Raw genomic sequence first — 20,572 nt, 5'->3', positions numbered from 1 at the left:
GCATTCCAAAAACGCCGGCGTGGAAATTGCTGACCTATTTGCTAGCGCGGGGTGTAATATATCTGGAGCTATGATGCTCCTCTTAAAATCATGGCCTGCTACAGCTCTGGTAATTTGTGAGTTTGTCACCCAGAGTAAGGTTACTAAAAGCCCATAGACTGCATCTTCGGTGACCTCATTTGGATTTTAAAGTACAGAGTTATGAGGGAACATTCAGAGAGTGACAGGCAATTTAACAGCCGGGGCTGCGGCAACGCTGGGTTAATCAAGGGGCTCCATACACAGGCTTTTATTTACATCTCCCCGAGCCCAGCTCTCGAGGGAGCGGCGAGAAAGCCGGGCCGAGGTGCAGAGCCGCAGCTCGTATTTAACTGATGTGACAGAGAGCAGGGAACCTAATGGCTTTCAGCGGGGCTCTCGCGGCTGTTGAGGGACCCCGCTGAGAAGCCCATCAGCGCCGTACAGCCGGGGAAAGAGCCTCTGTTTCTGATGTGTGGTTTGGAGGGTGAAAAAATCTTCCAGTGCATTTGAGCTGCCAGATGCAGGAAGCCAAGGCAGGCTCCCAATCCCTTCCCTTCCTTTCAGCCGACATCTGTTTGAGCAGCCTGCAACACGGAGCGGACGTCTCTGCCGCCCTGGGCAGAGGTGCCCAAGTGCACCCTGGCTCCAGCACCGGAGCAGTGTAGGCACCTGGGCATAGCGCTATGCCTGCCTGGGGTAGTTAGCTCTGGGGATTTATCCCGCTGCGGTTGCATGGTGCCATTTGGACTCCTTTCCAGGGGCTCTCATGTTTGCACGTCTCGCTTGGGGGATCTCTGGACATACCCTGTGACCTTACAGCAGAGAGACCTCCAGGGTCAGTGGATGCAGGGCCGCAGGACGTAGCAGCGATTTAAGCTTGAGCTTCCTGAAATGGGCCTCTCCAAGACTAGGAGGTTTCATGGGTGTGAAGCAACCCGGTAAAACGCCAGCGCCTCATTCAAATTCCCCTAGAGGCAGCTGCTCCTCTGTAGCTCCTTGCCTGAGAGCACCCTACTCTTTCGGGGCGCGCCTGAAGCTCTCTGTGCCCCTGCTAATTGCAGACCCGGATGCTGTTTGCAACAAAGATCACTACTGCAGGGGCACCTGAATTAGTTTCCAAAATGGCCTTCGACTTTTCTGTGACTCATATCTGCAGCCATCCGAGCCACCGCAGAAATGAGCCACCTTCATGCTCCAGGGCATGAGCTGCCAGTGCCACTGCGGTGAAGAAGAAATCTGCCCTTCCCCATCCCGCCATTGCACAATTTGCGGCTCCCTCTCATGCATTTTGCATCACATTGCATCAAACGCAGACAAAACCTGGCTAGAGCTCTCAGGTCACAAGTTAAGGGAAGTTACTAGAGTATAGTAAAAGTCTGGGGTGGGTGGGAGATCTTGTTGCTAGCTGGCCCAAAGGTCCTGCTCTGCCCCTGCTCAACAAGACCCTTGGTGAGTGTGCAGTCTGGGTCAGAAAGATGCCCTCCCCACCCTTGCCCAAAAGCCAAATCCTTAGCTGGGGCAACTGGGTGTAGACCCATTTAGCTTCAGTGTTACCCCAAGGGAAGCAGAAGGTGGAAGCGAAGGTGTTAACACATGCACGCTCCACCAAGTCATGAAGGTAGGACCTCAGAAACCTGATGGAAGGGGACTCTAAGCAGCTGATGGTGTTGAAGCAGCCGGCCAGGTGGGGCAATGCCTTGTCACCTCAGTGGGGACCCATCTTCACCTGGGCAGGAGCTGCTCACTGTGTGTTTTCAAGGCATTGGGCTACAGAAAACATGAGCTTTCCTTCAGCCTCACTCCTATGTCCGGACATGACCAAGTCCCCCTCAAGGATGAGCTGATAACTTAAATCCTTCTCCCCACCTTCGTATCTCTGGGTCTTGCATATAAAGTAGAAAAGAGACCCAGTCTTTCCTTTCTTCTAGGCCCCTCTGGCTCTTACCCAGGCCTTTCACAGGACTCTGTAGGGGCACTCTCCTCAACATTTCTCCAACCCCACTTTCTCCACCATCTCAGTCCCCCTCCCACACCCACCACAGCCTCTCCACCGAGACCTTTTTCTTTGATCCTTTCCATTCGGACGCACCGCCAAGGGAGGTGGCAGGGAGCACCTCCTTCTACACCCTGTTGAGTCTTAAGAGTACAGGATGGAGCTGACGCAGCCCCGGATGCGCAGCTAATGAACATCAGCATCACTCCCTCGGCTTGAATGAACTGGTGATCATTTGTATCAGCTGAGACCCTGACCTCTCGTTTTCACATGGGAAGCAATTGCTGTTGTTTCATGGAGTTCATAGACATCAGGGCTGGAAGGGATCTCGCGAGATCATCCAGTCCAGCCCCCTGCCCAAAGGGCAGGCAGTCAGCTGGGGTCAGATGACCCCAGCAAGGTGAGCATCCAGGCATTTCTTGAAGGTATCCAGAGTAGGTGCTTGCAGCGATGTGGTCAAATCTGGCCACCACCAATGCAGAAATACAAAACCCTTCCTCTGAGTCTGTGAAAGGCTTGTCAGACTGCTCCAGGTAAAGCTTCAGTCAGGGGATAATACCCAGGTAGCTTATAGATGAAGTGAAAGGGGAGAAGTTGTAGCAACCCTCTGCATTGCTATCCTACTGATGCGTAAGTGTTTTTTTATGGTGAAAAGGTAGGCTGTGAATGGTGTTGATTGTAGTTTGGCTACATGTTGTTATAGGAAACCAGATTAAAATCAATCTGCTGTGATTCCTATTATTATTATTATTATTATTCAGAGGCCAAGGCTGAGCCATGAGAAGACCCTAAATCAGGTCCTCTCTGGCTCACACCAGTTGACTCACTGGGCTCTAAGGGGTTACCCCTGCTAGCTGGAGGTTGTGTGTCAGCTCAGAGGCCCATCCCTGTCAGGGGATACCTGGGTGGGCGTTACACTTACCTTTTCAGTGCAGAAGTCCACGCACTTGTCTACCGACATGTTGAGCATCACCTGGCTCACAGGCAAAGCTATGGAGATGTTGTCCGGCCTGTGGAAGCATCCGCGGAAGATCGCGCTGCCATCTAGAACAGAAAAGGCGTCACTTAGCAGCAGCTGAGGAGAGACTCCGGCTCACGGGGGACCGTGGTGCAGTGCCAACTCTATGTGGATGGATGCGAAGGCCCTCTGTCAACCCCCCAACCTGCTTGCCACCCTGCTGACTTTGCAACCTCAAAGTGCCCCGTCTTCCCCCCACACAACCTGTTGGAAGGTGGCAGACGGCTGTCATTCACTCCAACCCCATGCATGCCCCAGCACCTAGTTTTACGGACACTGGTCAGCTATGACGGAGCACAAAACCATCTCCGGTGGAAGTGCTGCCTAGGGGACTCTCCATCACTGGAGGTGGTCGGGAAGAGCTGGACAGCCACTGGTCAGGGATGGTGTAGGCATAGCTATGCCTATGTCCTACTACAGGGGTTTCCCAGGCTTCTGGGCTTTGCTGGTTGTCCCCTCCCCTGCTTTCTGCTCCATGTGCGAGGGGGGTTGCACCTTCCTCAAAGGCACTGGGTGTTGGCTGCAGCCCAGGTTGGCAATTTTGACTGCCAATGCTCCTGCTGGGACTAAAACCAGGAGGGTCCTGGCTAGTGGGTCTTGCCCCTCCATTCAGGATTAGACCTATGCCAGGATCAGAGAGGAATTTTACCCCATGGTCGGATTGGTATAAGCTGTGGGGGGGTTTGCCTTACTCTCTAGTGTGGGGCACGGACCTCTTCCTGGGATCTCCCAAGGGTATACCAACAACCTTTTACAGAAGTAGGACGTTGGTCACCGCAGTTCCCCTGCTTGATCTGTGGCAGGGTCGGGTGTGCTGTCTTATGGTGTGTCATGGTTGATGGTGGTATTACAATGAGGTTAGATTATGGATTTGCACAGGATGGTTTGGACAGGGCTGATCCTGCCTCAAAACTAGATGCAACCTCTGCAACCAGCCCCACTTCTCCATGATACACATCTCTGAGAGATGGAAGGACTGACACCGACTGGTAACAGAGCTGGACAACCTCGACCCACAGCACCAAGCCACACGCCATGTGGTCGCTCCACTGCAGGGATTAAAAAAAGCCCTTCCCTAATTTTCAGACAACGATCCTTCTTTCCAGACAGCTTTAACTAAAAAAAGCCTCTGGCTGAGCCAGGGATCCAATCTGAACTGAAGGCAATTGATTTTACTCTGAGAAAGGACCTAGAACATCACCGAGAGAACCAGTCTTTGCTGACCTGAATAAAAAATACCCCAGCTGAAACACAGCAGCTACACGTCTACCCCGACACGTTATCCGGCAACGGCACAGCAACACGCGCTCGCGCCGAGACAGCCTCCCCGAAGAGCCTGATCGCTGATGAATTCCTCGTCCTCCCTCCTTCTGGGCACTCATTTCTTCTTCTCTCGTTAGACAGGGGGAACAAGGAGCCTCCTGATTATGTCCTGGCGTTTCCAGATGTTGGTTCCCTCCACTCGGTCATGCTCCTGACCATTTTTTTCCTCCCGTTCATCCTAGTTCAAACATTGCAAAAGCCGTTGTGGAGGAGGAAGATGCAATTCCCTGGGCACCAAGCTGGTCCATACTTTGGCCGTGTCTATAGCACACACGGCTCACAGTTCACAATGGATCCCTATCCCTTGCCCAGGGACGGGTGAAGATCCATGCCTTTTTATTTTTAAGGCCTTCACAGACCCTCCATCAGGTTGATTTTCCCCCTCCTCTCTCTCTCTCTCTCTGAGCAGTGTTTGTACTCCCCAGCACTCGCTGCACCCACTTTTAACCCTCTGCTGCTTATTCCTTTAAAACATTTGTGGTTTTCTATCAGCACAATGATGCCAGCGGCTTGCTGGGGCTTTTCAACATTATCTCCTGCAAGCGTAGGTGAATTTTGCCAGCTCTGAAAAGACGCGAAACCACCCTTAATCCTAGAAATCAGTTTCCAAGTGATGAGGAATTAGAAAAGCACAGAGCTGCCTGGCAGCAGGAATGTCTGTGGTTTGGGTTTTTTGTGCGGAAATATGCTTTTAAAAATATTCTGGAATGGGAACGCAGTCACACAACTGGATTAGCAATTGAAGAGGCGATCTTCACCTGGGAAAATGCACATTAGGCAGCGGATGCTGTACCTTGGCCATCTCACTTCTCACTGTTTCCTTTCTGGTTTGAATGCCAGCATTATGCCACTCGAATACAATCAGCGAATCCATTTGTTTTGACCTTTGGAGAGAATAGTGGGGCCTTTTAACTGAAGTTTAAGAAGCAGCTCCTGGAAAAGTGAATTCACAGTGCCCTGCATTAAATGTCAGGGTTGTGGCAGCAAGAGATGTACCATCTGTTTAAGCAGGCTTGGTTCAGAGATGTGGTTTTGAGAGCAAACTTCTGCAGAGGTCATCAGCAAAAGAGCCAGCACGTCACGAGGGCCGGATGCCGGGAAAGCGTCTTGCGTTCGGGAGAAGGACCGATCGTAGCGTCTTGGATAACGTGGGTTATGAAGGTCCGCGTGTGTGCAGAGCAACTGCCCAGCTTCAGACCGATGGGACTTCTAGTTGAGATGAAGACAAAGCAAAGGGAATGAACACAAGTAAGTCAGACTAAAAAGGTGTCCCTGAAACAGGTGACAACAGGTCTGAAAACAAATTGGCTGCTGGTTTAGAAGCGTAACCATGCAGGACCCGGGTGGACAAGCAGTCGATACACCCTGCAGTATAAGGCAGCAGAGCTTTACTGCAGTAACTGCCCATGCCCGCACTCCCGCCGCACGGTGGGTGGAAGTCGATGGCAACCCGCTGCAGGACCATATCTGCCGCCAAGCCTGCTAGCGTCGCAAAACATGCAGGCAGGACACCTTGGGAGCTCTCCGTTTTCCCTGTCCTTCTCCCAGAGCAGTTTGTGGGGAGGCATTTGCATTTTTCTAATTTGATTTCTGCATGCTCTCCCATGGGGCAGGCTGGCGACTGGAAAAACCCGAATACCCAACCAGGTATCTTAGTGACATCCAAGGATCACTGTAAATGTTCCTCCACCTGACTGCAGAGATTCACTCTCCCTTTGACATTTAAGTACCTGCTAATGAGCCCCACCAGTCTTTGGGTTTTAAAGATGACGGAAGGCGGAATCCAATGAATACAAAATTACAGGCGAGATTCACAAAAGGCTTTCAAAGCCAGGAGAAGATCAAAAACCTATTTCTGACTCATTAGAGAGACACTCGGCTTTCACTGATGCCTCTTCCTTTCTCCCTGGCTCTTTTTTCCCCTTCTTTGTTGGGGTGTGTTACACTTAATCCAACTGTCCAAAGCACTTAATAAGGAGACACCTCTTCCATTCACAGTGTAGGCTCCATCTGCAAAGCGGGTCATTGTTCTCGTGAAGGGGCTTTCCAGCCAGCGAAGGGACCCATCAACGTCACCTCGCGCAGGGACGGGGGAACAAGCTACTTCCCGGAGACCGGGACACCAGCTCAAGGCATAAGCAGGTTTCTGGGCAAGGCCTGGTAGTTGCAGCAAGAAACAAGGCAGGAGTCCTGGGTGTCTAGTGCAGTCTCTGCCCCTGATTTACTGTGAGGCTTTGGTTGAGTCACTTAAATCTCCCCGGGCCTGTCCCTGGTATAAACATGGCACAGAGCCACGGTCCCTGTTAGGGACAGCAGTGGAGTGTCACAGGGATGGCCTCCCTTAAGCAGCCTTCCAGCACCAAACAAGGACTATCAAACCCAAGTGACTAGGTAACACAAAGCAACACTAACATCTCCCACGTCCTCAGTCCTGGTGTCTGAGTTTATTTTCTACCGCCCTCGGGGACCTGAGACAGAAGTTCAATAAACCAATTTAACCTCAATCAGTTCAGTCTGCTGCATCCATCCGGGTTTATCTTAAATTGGTTTTGCCCACTTTGAAAGCAGTTTATATGCACTGAACTTCTGTTGTGTTACAGATTTTAACCAGTTTCTGATGAATTATACCAGTTCATGTGTAATTTCTGTCCCTACTGAAAGACAGTTATGGAGAAGGCGGCTGTTGATTTGCAGGTGGTTACAAGCGCACCAGAACCAGGGGATTCACAAGTAATGGCAAGGGGCTAACTTTCTATGAATCAATCAGCCAGCTTTCTGTTACTTTGTTCGCCCGCCGGGTCCATGCAGTGCCTGGGTTCGAGATACACGGTACAGCGCTCCAGTGTCTCTTGATATGGATCAATGAACCCTTCGGGCTCTCTGAATCAGAAGAGCAGGCCCCCCCTGTTCCAGTGCATTGTTAGTTGCAAGTTGCTCATCCCCGCTTATTATTTTACTACTAAGATGTTCGGTGCTTTGTACCCTCAAAGGTCCCCTTTTGTTCGGCAAGCAACAAAGGAGTCCCTTTTCCAGAGAGCTGATAACCTTAGGGCTATGTTCCCGGATCGGCACGGTTGGCAGTGTCGCCTCAGAAGCCTGTTGCTCCTGTTCTGGCTTTGACGCTTGCCTGAGACGCTGGGCAGATTGAGGGATTATTAACCCAGGTCTATGCTGGGCCAGCTGCACTGATCGCCAGGCCCAGGTTGGCTTGCGTTTGCTGCATAGACAGGACCCCAGGGCCAGGGAGCAATCGGAGACACTGGAGCTCTATCCTGCACATCCCCGGAAAAGCATAAATGGGCTGGAAGATGGAGAGTCTTGGGGCTCTTGATGACCAAGGGGCCTGATGGAGAACAGGCCACCTGCACCATCGTTAGACAAGGGATAACTTGGGCAAAGTATTCCCCATCAGAGAACGCGGGTCCATTTGTCCCTGGTGCTCAGCTAGGCACATCAGAGAGGACACAGCAAGGGAGTCATTGATGCTCTCATGGCTGGAGGGTCTCAGAGGAGCCCTCGACTTTCCCCACATGAGCTGCGCCCACGCGGCGTGGTGGACTCAGCTGCCATCTCCGCTTCCAGCCTCCTCCCTCCCACAGCGATAACAGGACATTTGACAGCTCTCCTAAATTGGCAACACAGTCTCTGTGGAATCACACCCCCGTCTTTGCTGATTAACAAGGATTTCTTTTTTTTCTTTTTTTTCTCCCGACATCTCGACCGTCCTCTGGAGGAAGTTTATCAGATTAAAGGGAGTCGGTGGTGGAGGCGACCAGCATTTTGCCTCCCTCTGGAACAATGCAGGCCAACCTCATTAGGTGAATTACTGATGCATGGCCACTCTGTTAATGCTTCATTTCCAAGTGGAGTAGGTCTCCGGCATGGATGGTGGCTGATAAAAAGGTCTCTCCTGGAGGGCAAAGAAGGCTTTGCCAGGTAAAGACTCCTCTTCTAAGGGGAGGTGAGGAAGAGCTGAGGAAAGTCATTTACTTTCAAGTCCTCTGCCCCATACCCGTGTGCCTCACACAGGACAGGGCCACAGGGCCGTTGTATTACAAATGATTCCTTTTACAATAACTCCTCCAAACGCCATAACGCGATCCCCAGCATGTCAGGCACAGGGTGGGAGATGCTCTTTATCCCAAAGAGTGCACACTCTACATAGGCAAGGTGGGCAAACAAGGCGCTTGAAGATGAGAAGACATGGCCAAGGCCATGCAGGGCATCAGTGGCAGAGGCAGGAATGAGCCCCTCCTTTCCAAATCCCAGCTTAGCCCTTTCCCCTCTGCATGATGCTCACCTTGCACTTTGTAAGAACCTAAGGAAGCCCTGATGGACCCACCCTCCAGAGGGTAATTTCTTTTATGTGCATTTCAGCGTACTTTCTTTTTTGGAGAAACTGAGGCACAGGACACAGCCCCGTGTTCCCTGAAGGGTTTGCTCTACTGGTAGCGCTGCATTTCCTTCCTCGTCCCTTGACAAGCCACAGACGCAGAAGCATACATCGGGCAGTCACAAGCTCCCTTCCTTCCTTCTGCTCCCCCTCTGCCCCCGCGACACTCCTACGGCCGTGTGAGCCTGGGGAGAACTAGCTTTTCTTCTGTCTTCCGCCGTCCAGTGGCCGTGAAGCCTGACTTGCTAATCGCATCTGAATGAGTCATTTTTAGCTGCAGCAAAATAGCCCTAAAAGCAATTTGTTGAGAACGAGCTCCGTTCCTGCTGCAAGCCCTCTCCGGCAAGACCTAAGCCACTGCATTTTGCTGGTTGTTTATGCTGCAGAATTGGAGCAACAAGCCCAGGAGCAAACTCTTGTTCTTTATTTTTAGCCTTTCCTGTGACCTGCCTGATGCAGTGGGGCAAAAGCCACGTGAGGCAAGGGCCGCCCTCCCCACCAGACTGGCCCTTGTCCATCTACCACAGGCTGGTTGCTTGAGAAGACCTTGTCAGGACAGAAGAAGACAAGCCAGGAGAAGTCTGCAGTGGTTCCCAGCCAGTGTTAGAAATGCTGCAGTCATAGATTTCATAGACATTAGGGCTGGAAGGGATCTTGGAAGATCCTCGAGTCCAGCCCCCTGCCCGAAGGGGCAGAAAGCCAGACAGGGTCAAAATCAGCTGATTTAGAGCCACACAGAAATGCTGTCACACTACATTGCAGCAGCAAAGGGGTTAAACTTGTCCTCCCAGGCTGGCAAGCTGGGAGGGAGCTTAATTTTTAATTAAACTGCTTAATTCATTGGTCTCTGGAAAGCGGGTTGATGCCAGTCATTGTAGGACACTGGCCGAGACCGTCGCAGGAGACACCATCTACCTGTGCCATGTCTGGACAGTGCCTGGCACCACGGGCATCTTGAGCCTTGGCTGGAGTCTTTTTGGCCCAATTCAGTGCAATCAATAGAGTAACTGTAATGCCTCGTGCTATTGTGAATAATTACCAGCAGCATAAACATGCAATCTATTGCTATTATTAGCTGTCACTGAAGCAGTCTGGGTTTCAGGCTCAAGCCATTTGAGATCCATAAACCTAAATCTGTCTCACATGCCAGCCAAGCCCTGTCCAGCCCGCACTGCCATGATTAAGTCTATGTCTTTAATCAGAGAAATTCAAATGAATTAGCATATTTACAGAGCAATCGCTTATTATGTGAGGAGGTTCTTTAAGGATGTGAGGACGCTGGTCTGCCTGGCAGGAATGAGCTAATTAGCAAGGCACATCCCATAATCTTTGCTGGCTTGATTGTGCACGTACTGAAAATAGGCAATCCTATTCAGACAGTCCATTTCTCAGCCCGCAAGGGATCGGGATGGAGCCTGGCAGCTCCACAACGACACACCTTTCCCGCTACGTTGATAATGTATTTCCAGAGAGGAGCGTCAGCTCCCCAAGAATATCTGCTTTCTCCCTGCTTGGTTTTTGGCAGACACGATGGCCAGCTCTCCGGTACTTCGATGCTACCAAGTGCCCGAGAGCTCTGCCGCATCCTTAAGGTTTCAGCACAGAGGCAGGCTCAGCAACGAGGTGCTTTTCATGAAGAGCGTTTTGCAGCAGCCGATGAAAGGCAAGGGTCAACCCCAGTTTCCTGCAGACTTCGTGCCCGTTGCAGTCCACCCTCATCATCAAAAGCAAAGGCCTGGGGCACATTATAATGCTCGCCATGGCTTCCAGATGTTTTCTCTGCCATCAGCATCTGAAAACAGGCTATGCATCCAGCCGCGTGGCTGATATACTGGCCCGGGGGTGCTGGGAGATTTGGGTACTATCTCCAACCCTGACTCTGTCTCAAGCTACTAGACTGTCTGCATAGGATTGCCTTTTTTCATTACTTGCACAATCACGCCAGCAAAGATTTGGGTATTGTTCCTGACTCTGTCTCAAGCTACTCAATGAGAGAGCTGCTTCGGCTTCCTCAGGCATGGCTGCCGTTTGCAAAAATCAGCTTTATTCTCAAGTTCCCCAATGAGAGTGCCATTATTCAGACGATGCCCCGTCCCATAACATCCCTGACAGCTATTGCCTACCCGGAAAAGCAACGAGGGGGAGAAGAGTGAAGGTAGGTTGAGCTTTTAGTGATGTTTAGTGACTAGGAATTGGGAGAAGCGGGGAGCCCCATGGGACCACCTTGCTTTCTAACGAGGACCATCATCAAGAGCTCAGCAGCCTCCAGACCACCCTGTAATCCCTAAGGGAGGGTTTTCTTGGGCCAAGTGCCCTGGCTTCCTGTTGGTGTCTAGCCTGGCAGCTGGAGAGAAATTGGAGAAAAACCCAGGGAGAAGCAACACTGGAAAGGAAGAAAGCTGGCAAGCACTGGGTTGGCTTAGTCCAAAGAAGAGAAGACCAGAGAGAGTTATGATAAAAGGCTTCAAAGGTTACCGGAGAAAGGCAGGTTATGGACTGCTCTCCACGTCCACTGGGGATAGGACAAGAAGTGACAACAAAGGAGACCGAGGTTGGATATTAGAAACTTTTCTAATTGTAGGGACAGTTAAGCCCTGGAACAGGTCACCTAGGGAGGACGGGCACTCTTCCTTCCTGGAGGTTTCAAAGAGGTGATTACACGCATGGTTCGAGTACAGGTGGGGCAGGTGGGGCTACTTTTCTAGCTCTTTTGCAGCCCTAATTTGCTATGCTGCTTGAATGGTTCAGTGCACTTGGCTGGCGTCTCATCCCAGCTCCGCCACCCACCTTCTGGATAACCTTGGGTAAATCCTTCATCTCCTGCTGTTTCCCTTCCTGCCTTCTCTGTCCTAAGATGGCATTCGAGCTCGATGTCTGACATGCCCGCCAGTTCAGTGACCAAGCTCCTTACGCTCCTACCACTGTCCCGTGGGACTGGACGTTAACCCAAGCCTTTGCCCTCCTGTAGCTCAAATCCCAGCGTGTTCCTGTGCTCTTGCATCCATTTTACCCCCAGACTCGACTCCGCTCTCTCCTTGCAAGGTTCATTGAAAGAAAAAAACCATCCAGGGACATCATCACAGAAAGTGCGCTACCTCCAGAGTCCTCTCTGTAGTTAGCTACTAAATTATGCTCTTGGAGTCTGTCACTCCTGATTAAGATGATTATGGCAAGACCCCAATTAGAGCCATTTCCGAATGATGCCGCGCATTTAACCATCACTGTTCTTGGCCAGTGGGTTAGAAAAAAAAAGGCTTCGAATGTGGGTAATTATAATGCAAGTTTAATTGGAGCCGAACAAGTACCGTTAAGAGAAACAGAGGACATGTCGTAGGCTGCGAGTGCACTCGAATCCCAGCCATTTCTTACTGGATTGGGCATGGGTATGTCCAGTCTGCTACACAGGGGCTGCAGAAAAATATTGGTGTCTGAAAAGCGTCAGTGAAGAGACGGAGACTTTTTTCCTGTAAAACAGCACAGTTTCCCTCATCTTCCTGCTGCCAGATGATCATTAAGTGCAGCTCGTCTGAGAGAATAAGGCTTTCTGAGAGATGGCATCAGGCTGAAAGGGAAGGAAGAGAAGAGGGGGGGAAGCTCCAAGTGCAATGAATCCAGTATTGAATTTTTCCCTTTCATGTCTTGTCACGGAGAGCCGAGTCGGCACGATCTATTCCAGCCCTCTTCTGAATAATTCCCCGCACACGTTCCCGCGGCCCCCACCAGCACGACTCAAGCGGTTCCAGTTCGTCATAATAACGGCCCCCGGCGTCGCAGTGGGTGTTCACCAAGATGTTATAGATCAGGAATCCAGGGCTCCTCCCAGAAGGCAGCCAAACCCAGCCCTGGTTTTTTCCCTTCTTCCTGAGCTGAAGTCACCCAGACCTGGTCCGGAGAGAGCCAGCGAAGGCAACCCCCCATGACAGATGATAGAAAGTCCCCCTCTTTCTAGGGGAGGTAACACAATTGCGGCTTGCGGGGTGGTTCACCATGACGTGAGCTGCAAAGAGTGTGCGTGGGTTGATGGGGACAGGGGAAGGGGAGCAGCGGGGAACTTGTCATGTTCCCTAATGCCAGAAACGGAGTCCAGCTGCTGTTAGGAGAGGCAAGGGGTGCCGGGTCACTGGTGCAAGCCGCCTCCTGGATAAACCACAGCTGCAACATGGGGGACAATGCCACTGCTTCGACCCTGGTAGGAACGAGACCACTTTCATGCGAGACCCTCTCCCATGGCCCCCCAAGACGCAAGGCGTCTTGATCTCACCGGGCACCTGTTGTGACTGCTGGGGGGGGGGTCTCACAGCTTGGGAAGTGGGGAGGGCTTAGAGATGCCTCTGAATGTTATTGAGGGGCACCGAAGGTCAACTAAAGCCATGCTGCACCCCCCTTCCCACGTGCACCCAACTCTTATTCTCCCCCGCAGCCTCATCTTCTGCTGGTCCCTTTGAACCACCAGCTTCATAGAGCATGGGGAGGGGAGGGCTGCTTCCAGCTGTCCTGGCCACTAAGGTTGAAATGCAAACAGTCGCCCATCGCAGGAACCCGAAGTTGTGGGGTCCACCCCCCAAAAAGGCCAAGAGGGCATGTGCCTCTGGAAAATGCAGAAGGGGGCAAGGACCCTCTCTGTGCCCTTGTTGCACCTCCCTGTCCATTCCTGCCAGCCACCTCCGGGCCAGACCACAACACGGCGATTGCTTACATCTCCGGGCAGACTCCTGAGCCAGCTCCAGCCGGTAGATGGACAGCCGGTTCACACCTCCGCAGATGTTGCTCTTCTCCCCCTTGCACTCCATGCTGCACTCCGCCTCGCTCACGTTCACGGCCTGGATTTTGTGTCCGCAGTAGCATTCGGCCCCGAACTCCAGCCCTGCATACAGGTAGCCCCTGGAGGGAGAGAGCAGAGTCAGAGCAGCGTCCTGCACCAAGGACAGCAAGACAGCACGGGTGGGAGGAACAAGGGCAGATCTGCTGGGGGATCACGGCATCGGGGGTGGAAAAAAGTTATGTGAGACTGCATTTTGGCCTTGCTAGAGGGGAGCGACTGGTAATCCATTAAGGCTGCTGGAAATGTTGGCTGCAATCACACTAGCTGGTCTCAGGGAAATGCACAGGGCTCCCTAGTATGGGGCACTTGTAATCTAGGGCTAAGTTTCCTCCACCAGGCAGATCCTGTGCATTTCTATTGCATAAACCACGGGGGAAATGCATCTTGGCTCACCACAGTGGATCCCAACTCTGATAGCAAGCCCTGGCTGTTGCCAGTATCCCAGGAAGTATGATGCCCCCCCACTGCAGCTAGCACCGCTCAGGATTTGGCCTTCAGCAAGCAGGCTTCTTCCAGCTGCCATCTGTGCAGCCCCGTCGACGTGTGCAGATCAGAGCCTCTTGCAGGAGGTCTGCTGTGCAGGAATTGTGCCTGCTAGAGGGGGGCATCCTGTTCAAACCTGGTGCATCTTCCCCTTTTGGGCCCTTCCTTATTCAGTGCGTTCAGAGCACTGCCAGGAGAGAAGCACGCCTCTCGGGGGAGCATTTCTGACCCGTGTCACATTAGGATATATTTGCTTTCAGATCCAGAGGAGCTGCTCTTCAAATCGGCAATGCAAAACCCATGTAATGACATAAGACATCTGTATCCAGGTCATAAGGCCTGGCCCTAACCTCATTGATTTCCATGGGCTTTTGATCAGGTTCTTGTAGAAAACGGTCCTCAAGCACAAGACAGGTCATGATGATGCCCAAAAAGTAATCAATAATACCTGTTAACTCCTGCATCCAAGAGGCACCAGAGGAGCTCTTTAAATGGCTTGAGCCCCACAGTAGTGCAGCAGTTGGAGACGGGCAGGATACACTCCAACAAGGAGTAGCTCCATGTGTGAAAATGGAGCTCCTGCAGAGTAAACCAGGCATGAGATTGAGAAGGGGACCTGTGGAAATGCATTGCTTGGCTTGCCGGGCTTTGCTGCCCTTAGCGTGCTCTATAGCAACCTGTCTGTTCACGTGTCAGCCTAAATTCCTCCATGTGCTGGTGGTAGCAGGGCACCAGTTTTCCCAGAGCCTGTAGGAGAGTCCTAGTTGCCAGGGGAGTCTTGCTGTGGTTCAAGTTCTCTGAACAAAGCAGGCGTGATCTTTTCTTTCTGTGTGTGGCCATTGTTGATGATTTACTAGACACTAGCTGGAAGCAGCATCACTTTAAAAGAAAAAGGGCTTAGTGCATCGTATAGATCATAAAGCAAGAGACAGCAGAATTACTTAAAGGCAAAAGGGCATTATGTGTGTTGCAGAAGAAATAATAAGTGATGGAGACTTTGTGGGGCTTCAAAAGAGGAAAGCTCCCGTACTTGATACAGATTTGATATGAAAGGAGAAGATTGCAAGGGGACGTGGCACGCAGGAGCGAGCTTGCACACTGAAAGCAGAGATGAAAACCACTGCGCTTCGGAGAAGGGGTCAGAGCTTGTCACAGCATCTACCAGCAAACGCAGCTCCGGTGACACAACTTTCCAAGCAGGATGCCTCGTGTGTAGCCATCCCACTGAGGCAAAGAGAGCGGATGGGTGAAGTCTGAGGCTCCCTCACGATTATTTATTGAATAACTGCAGCGTGCTCAGCCCAAGAGCAGAGAAGATTTGTTGGCCTGGTGAGTCTGCAGTCGAAACCATCTCCCGAGCTATCGTTGGCCGTACCTAAGGGGGCCAATCAGTTGTGTTGGGTGCATGGCTTTGTGCTTACCTGCAAACCTGTGCCAGCTGCTGTCAGCTGCACACACCTGGCTACAGCCTCACCATGCACACCTCTTTTACCTGGTCTAACAGCTGTGGGTTCATAAATCTTCACAGTTCATCCTGCAAACCTCACGGGGAGCTATATTTCTTCAGGAGTGCGAGGGCTGACAGCGGGGTGCTCTCAGGTATTAGGATGCTGGAAGTTGACATAGAAGCACTGCAAATTTTAGCTCACGTTTGCAGCTGCCAAGTACAGGTATAGCCTGGAGCATGCCTCCTTTGGCACTAGCACAAGGCAGACAAGAGAAGGCAGCAAGGTTATCTCCACAGACAGCTCCAACATAGCGTGGCTCCCTGGATGAGAGCTCAGGCCTGCCTCTGTTTTGCGCTGGGAGCCAGAGCAGAGAATGACCCTGGGTGTATCAGTGGCAGCACTAATGGGATAGCTCAAGGATGTCATAAAACTCTGGAGGACCTCCGTCCTCTGACTTGGCCTCCCGATGGGGCAGGCGTCAGGGCGGTAATTGCTGGTGATAAGGGAAGTTGCGGGGAGGGATTATCTGGCAATAGGCAGCCACTGTCCGATGCATTTCAGGGGCTGGTAGGGCATTCACTACGGAAGGGCTGGTGCTCAGGAAGGTTTGAAAGAAGCAAAAGCTTCTAATTTTCTGAGCGGGATCAGGCCACTAGAGTTTAATGCCCTTGGGCATGCCCCTTGCAGCTTGGTTTCTAAAGGTATTTGGACACTGAATGATGCAGAGAGGGAACCGGTGGGATGCATGGAGAGAATTAGGTAGGTCCTTAGGTGTTTTTGAAAACCTCCCAGGCCCAGGGCCCAATTGGCAACCCTGGCCCGTTCGTCCACACCATGCCAGACACCGCTCAGCCCTTTAACAGACTGGCAGGGATACAGCAACACTGCTGACCCCAGAGCAAGTGACCACTGTGCCAGCTCTTGTCTCCGGCCTGAAACTTGGCCTTGGCACCCTGACTGCTCAGAGACTATGGCTTTGAGTCTGTCTTTTGCCTGCCACTCCACTTTGATGCCTTTGCATTTCTGTGTCTCAGTTTCCCCTCTAAATGGTGGGGGGAGCTGAAAAGCTAAGAGCTTTTCTTTGCAGGGATGTTTGGGAGGATAACTTGCTGCCCTGGATTGCATACCCAGCTGGGGGTGGTAGCAAGAGCTAAGAAGATGCCTGCAGTAGAAGGGTTTACATGTGGAATAAAGAAAATCAGACATTAATTTCCATGAAGGTCAGTCTGTTCCCTCCACACCTACCCGGCAGAAAAGCAAGTGCCCTGCCCAGAGAAAGAGCTGGCTAGAGGGATTCAGGGGTGAAAGGTAATTCATTGCTGTTGTTTAAAAGCAACACAGAGCAGCCTGGAAAGATGCAAGATCCCTCGTGTGTCACACCGCGACTGCACTGCGTGTGTCTCCTTTTTCATTTTGCATGTCATGCATTTGCGAGCTTTGCAGTCCGGGCACTTGTTCCTTTTCAGGCCTGAGCTGTGCATTTGGAACGAGAGTCCGAGACCCATCTGAGCAGGCGGTGCTTCTTCTTGTGCCCAGGCCCCACCTAAGACCTGCACAGCCCTAGCCCAACATCAAGCATTATTCGAGTAATAATTCAGCACATGGTGCTGTGCTGAATCCTGCCCTGAGCGAGTCCTCCCTGGGATATGAAATGTTAGACTCCAAACACATCTTGAAACAGGGCAGCTTGAGTAGTGCAACCGGCTTTTACTTTTGCAAGCCCTGAGCCCGGCCAAATCTTTATTGCAATCTCTGCACGGGACCAAAGAGGGATGAAGTTGCTCACAGCCTGCCTGTCATCAGAAGAGGGTTTTCCTGGTGAGTTTTAAAAAAACAAAACAAAACCAAATCAAAACCCAGGATCTTTGGCTATGTCGGTTGAGGAGCTTTAAAAATAACGGGAGGAGGAAGCAGGAGAAAAATGGGCAAGGTGCTGGAGCGCTTAAGCTGACAAGAGAGAAATACTGTTGATGGGTTGAAATTAATGAAGATGCCGTGTTCATTTACCACCGTACCGTTCAGCGCAGTTGTCCTGGCAACGAAACACTGTCATCTTCTTGTAGTCGAAGAAGGACACGCCACGCAGGGCGCGTTGGTGAGTGTTGTCCACGTAGCAGCCAATGTATTTTGCTGAAAGAAAGACAGAGAAGACAAATTCAGCTTCCTCGCGTTCTCTCCTCTCCTCCCCTGCTAAACATTATACTGCACCTCTTCAGTGGGACTTACTTCAGCTGGCCTAGAAATTTAAATCAAGGAAAAAGCGGGGTGGGAGGGACCCATGCAGATGCAAGGAATGAATGCAAAAGCAAATAAAGGGATGTATTTGGGAGCTGTGTTGGTCTGAGTCAAAAAGAAATGCAAAACTCTAAAACTCTCAATTCAGAGATGATACCTTTTATTAGACCAACTAAGAAATAAAGCATATTCTGGAGGATGAGGGGAAGCAATGTATGGAGCTGAGAAGTTTCACCAGCAAGGGCTCTTTGGGCCAAGATAGCTTGGGATCAAGCTACGAGGGCCTAACAATGAGATTTTCAGAGGCATTGAAGGCCAAGTGCTGTGAATTCCTCCACTTGTTTAGCTCCAGGCAGGATAAGTCTGAAAGGAGCCATCCACACTGAAATAGCCGGGCTTTGCAGCCACTGTTCAGGCCACACCAGCTCCTACCAGCATTGTATTGGAAGGGGAAGAAATGCTGGGGGTGGGAATTCGGGGGCTTCTGCTGGGAAAAGCAAGAGCCGCAGCACAATTTGTAACGGGCAATAGCTGTGGATTCATGGCCTGGCCCTCAGCACGTAGCCTCGGGGCTACTCTAAATGACCCCTTGCCACCATGGCCTGAAAGGTGCATGGCAGTGGGTGAGGACAGGAACAGCAGAGACACCACCGGACAGAGGGAAGGGGACGGGGAGCTGTCTTGTAGGTTGTAGAAAATCCCCTCTGCTAAAGGGCAGGTGCAATGGGAGAGCATGAAGGACCCAAAGAGCAACATGCAGTCCGGGCTCAGCACACAGCTGGACATGCAGCCAGCCCCTCAATCCCACGGTGCACCCAGGCCCAGGGTTATACAACCAGGGGGTCTACCAGACCAGGCTGCACCCCTGTGGTGCTTGGAGAGCTTGGGGGGGATATGCAGTCTGTCCTGATGTCTCCCTGTTGTACCCACTGCAATCCTGCAGCTAGAGGATGAGATGCTCTCTGAACCAGTCCATGTGAATTGGGCCCTGTTGCTTGCCAAGAGGGGTTTCGTACAAACCAAGGGCATGGATCTTGCCTAATTATTCTCCTGAAGCAGCTTTATCCGCGTGTCTAGGCAATTGTGGTTTTCTTGCTACTGATCACTTAGAGTGGGGGAAAAAAACCCCGTCACTTCAGGTGTAACAAGAGATCCTTGCATTTGCCACGTAAATAGTTGTTCCAAGGCTAAATCATTAAACCCACAAGCTATATACTACATAATTAGCAAAGTCCTTTCAAGGACTTGCCTTACATTAAAAAAAAGACTGCAGCCAAGGCTGGGAAGATGGCTCAATACATCACATTTAGCACCAGTCAGTTGATTCTTCGCATCATAGATCATGGTGGAATCCCTGGCACGTCCAGAGATAACAGAGGGATGTTTGGGTAATTGGCTCTAGCAGGCATGTAAGTGCAAATACCTGGGGAAATGGAGGCTAGCCGCTGACCGGGAGCATGTTGCATCTGTGCCATTGAACTGGAGATGAGAAGTTTCACCAGCCAGGGCTCTTTGGGCCAAGGTAGCTTGGGATCAAGCCATGAGAGCCCAACAAGGAGAAGACAGCCCTACGCTGAGCTCTGTCTTTACAACCCATACGAGGGATCGGGACTTTTGGCCTCAGTCAGGACTGGTCGAAAATAGTGTTGGTTTTGGGATGTGTGTTGGTTTTGAATGCCGTATTACACAACCGAACCCTTGCCCTCTGCTCTGTCTGTGCCCAGCGTTTGAGTTTAGATTTACATGCAGAAATTAAGTGAATTCCCTGATGGGAAAGCAGCAGTTCTTAAAACTCCAGGAAAGAAATTAGATCGGGGTTTTTTTGCATCAGTTTTGCACAGACCTGGCTTCTTTTTTTCTTCTTTTTTCTTTTTTTGTTCTCTATTGCTGAAACGTCAATTCTAAAATTAGTGTTCGGTGGTGGGAATTCGGAGGAGGAGAAAAGAAGAAATGGGAAAGGACAAGGCAATGAATGCTGCAAGCGCTGAAGAGCGAACAGGCCAGGAACTATGGTGCCAAATGAACCCCCCCATCTACTGACGTGAGTGGATCCCTGGATTTATATCCACTCCAGATCAGCCCCACAGAGCACAAACTGCTTGGCACCCCAATAGCCGAGGTGCTGATTCCCCAAAGAAATTGAGGTGCCTCTTTTCCTTTGGTTTGAATTGATTCAAATGGATCCAGAAGTCCAGCATAGCTCTACTGAGTGCTTCCTAGCTTGGCACCTGCCCTGATATAACCATAGGGCCAAGATTTCACCAGCTGAGTTCATTTCCCCCAAGCTCTGCTCTCTACCATCAGGCCCCTGTGCTATCCACTCCCGTGTCTCCGGCTATGGCCATTTTCTCACCTACCTGGTGAGCTCCTTGGTGGGGATCCTTCTTTGATCCCTGCAGGTGCACAGCTTCTCTGCTGAAGCGTGAAGCCTCACTGCCCATCTCTCAGCATGCACGAGCACAACCCCTACTAACCAACCCTGAATTTGCCAGTCTTTTTTAAAGACTCGGCAATCCTACTTGACTCCCCTGGCTCATGCAGCAACGAATCTTGCACGCTGCATGAAGAAGAAACTGAAGAGTAGGCAGGGTCATCTCACTGCTAAGAGCATCATGCGGCCACTGGGGCTAAAGCAGTAATCGCAGGGGAAGGGGTCTCAGCGCTGGGGCTCTGGGCTCCTATAAGCCCTGGCATGCAGCACGTTGGTGAAGTGATCTGGGCATTGCATCTGCCCTTGCAAATCCAGGCATGTTCAGGCAAATAGAAACCCACAGTGGTGGAGAGAACACGAGCTGGACCCCACACAAACCGAGAGGCTCTCCTGGGGATGGTGGAT

General features: G+C 51.4%; 1 protein-coding gene across 1 annotated transcript in view; it reads right to left on the bottom strand.

Moving 5' to 3' along the window:
• The window catches only part of WSCD2 (WSC domain containing 2), a 106,391-nt gene that overhangs the window by 27,709 nt on the left and 58,110 nt on the right, over positions 1 to 20,572 (bottom strand). The window contains exons 3-5 of the mRNA XM_019486781.2: positions 17,517 to 17,631; positions 13,445 to 13,629; positions 2,937 to 3,058 (exon numbers count right to left, since the gene is read on the bottom strand). Coding sequence (XP_019342326.1) covers positions 2,937 to 3,058; positions 13,445 to 13,629; positions 17,517 to 17,631 — 422 coding nt within the window. The remainder of the gene's footprint in view (positions 1 to 2,936; positions 3,059 to 13,444; positions 13,630 to 17,516; positions 17,632 to 20,572) is intronic.

The sequence above is a fragment of the Alligator mississippiensis genome, chromosome 10 (genome assembly GCF_030867095.1).
Source record: "Alligator mississippiensis isolate rAllMis1 chromosome 10, rAllMis1, whole genome shotgun sequence".
Lineage (NCBI taxonomy): Eukaryota > Metazoa > Chordata > Crocodylia > Alligatoridae > Alligator > Alligator mississippiensis.
Note: the sequence above shows the minus strand (reverse complement) of the source record. Positions and strands in the feature narration are given on the sequence as shown.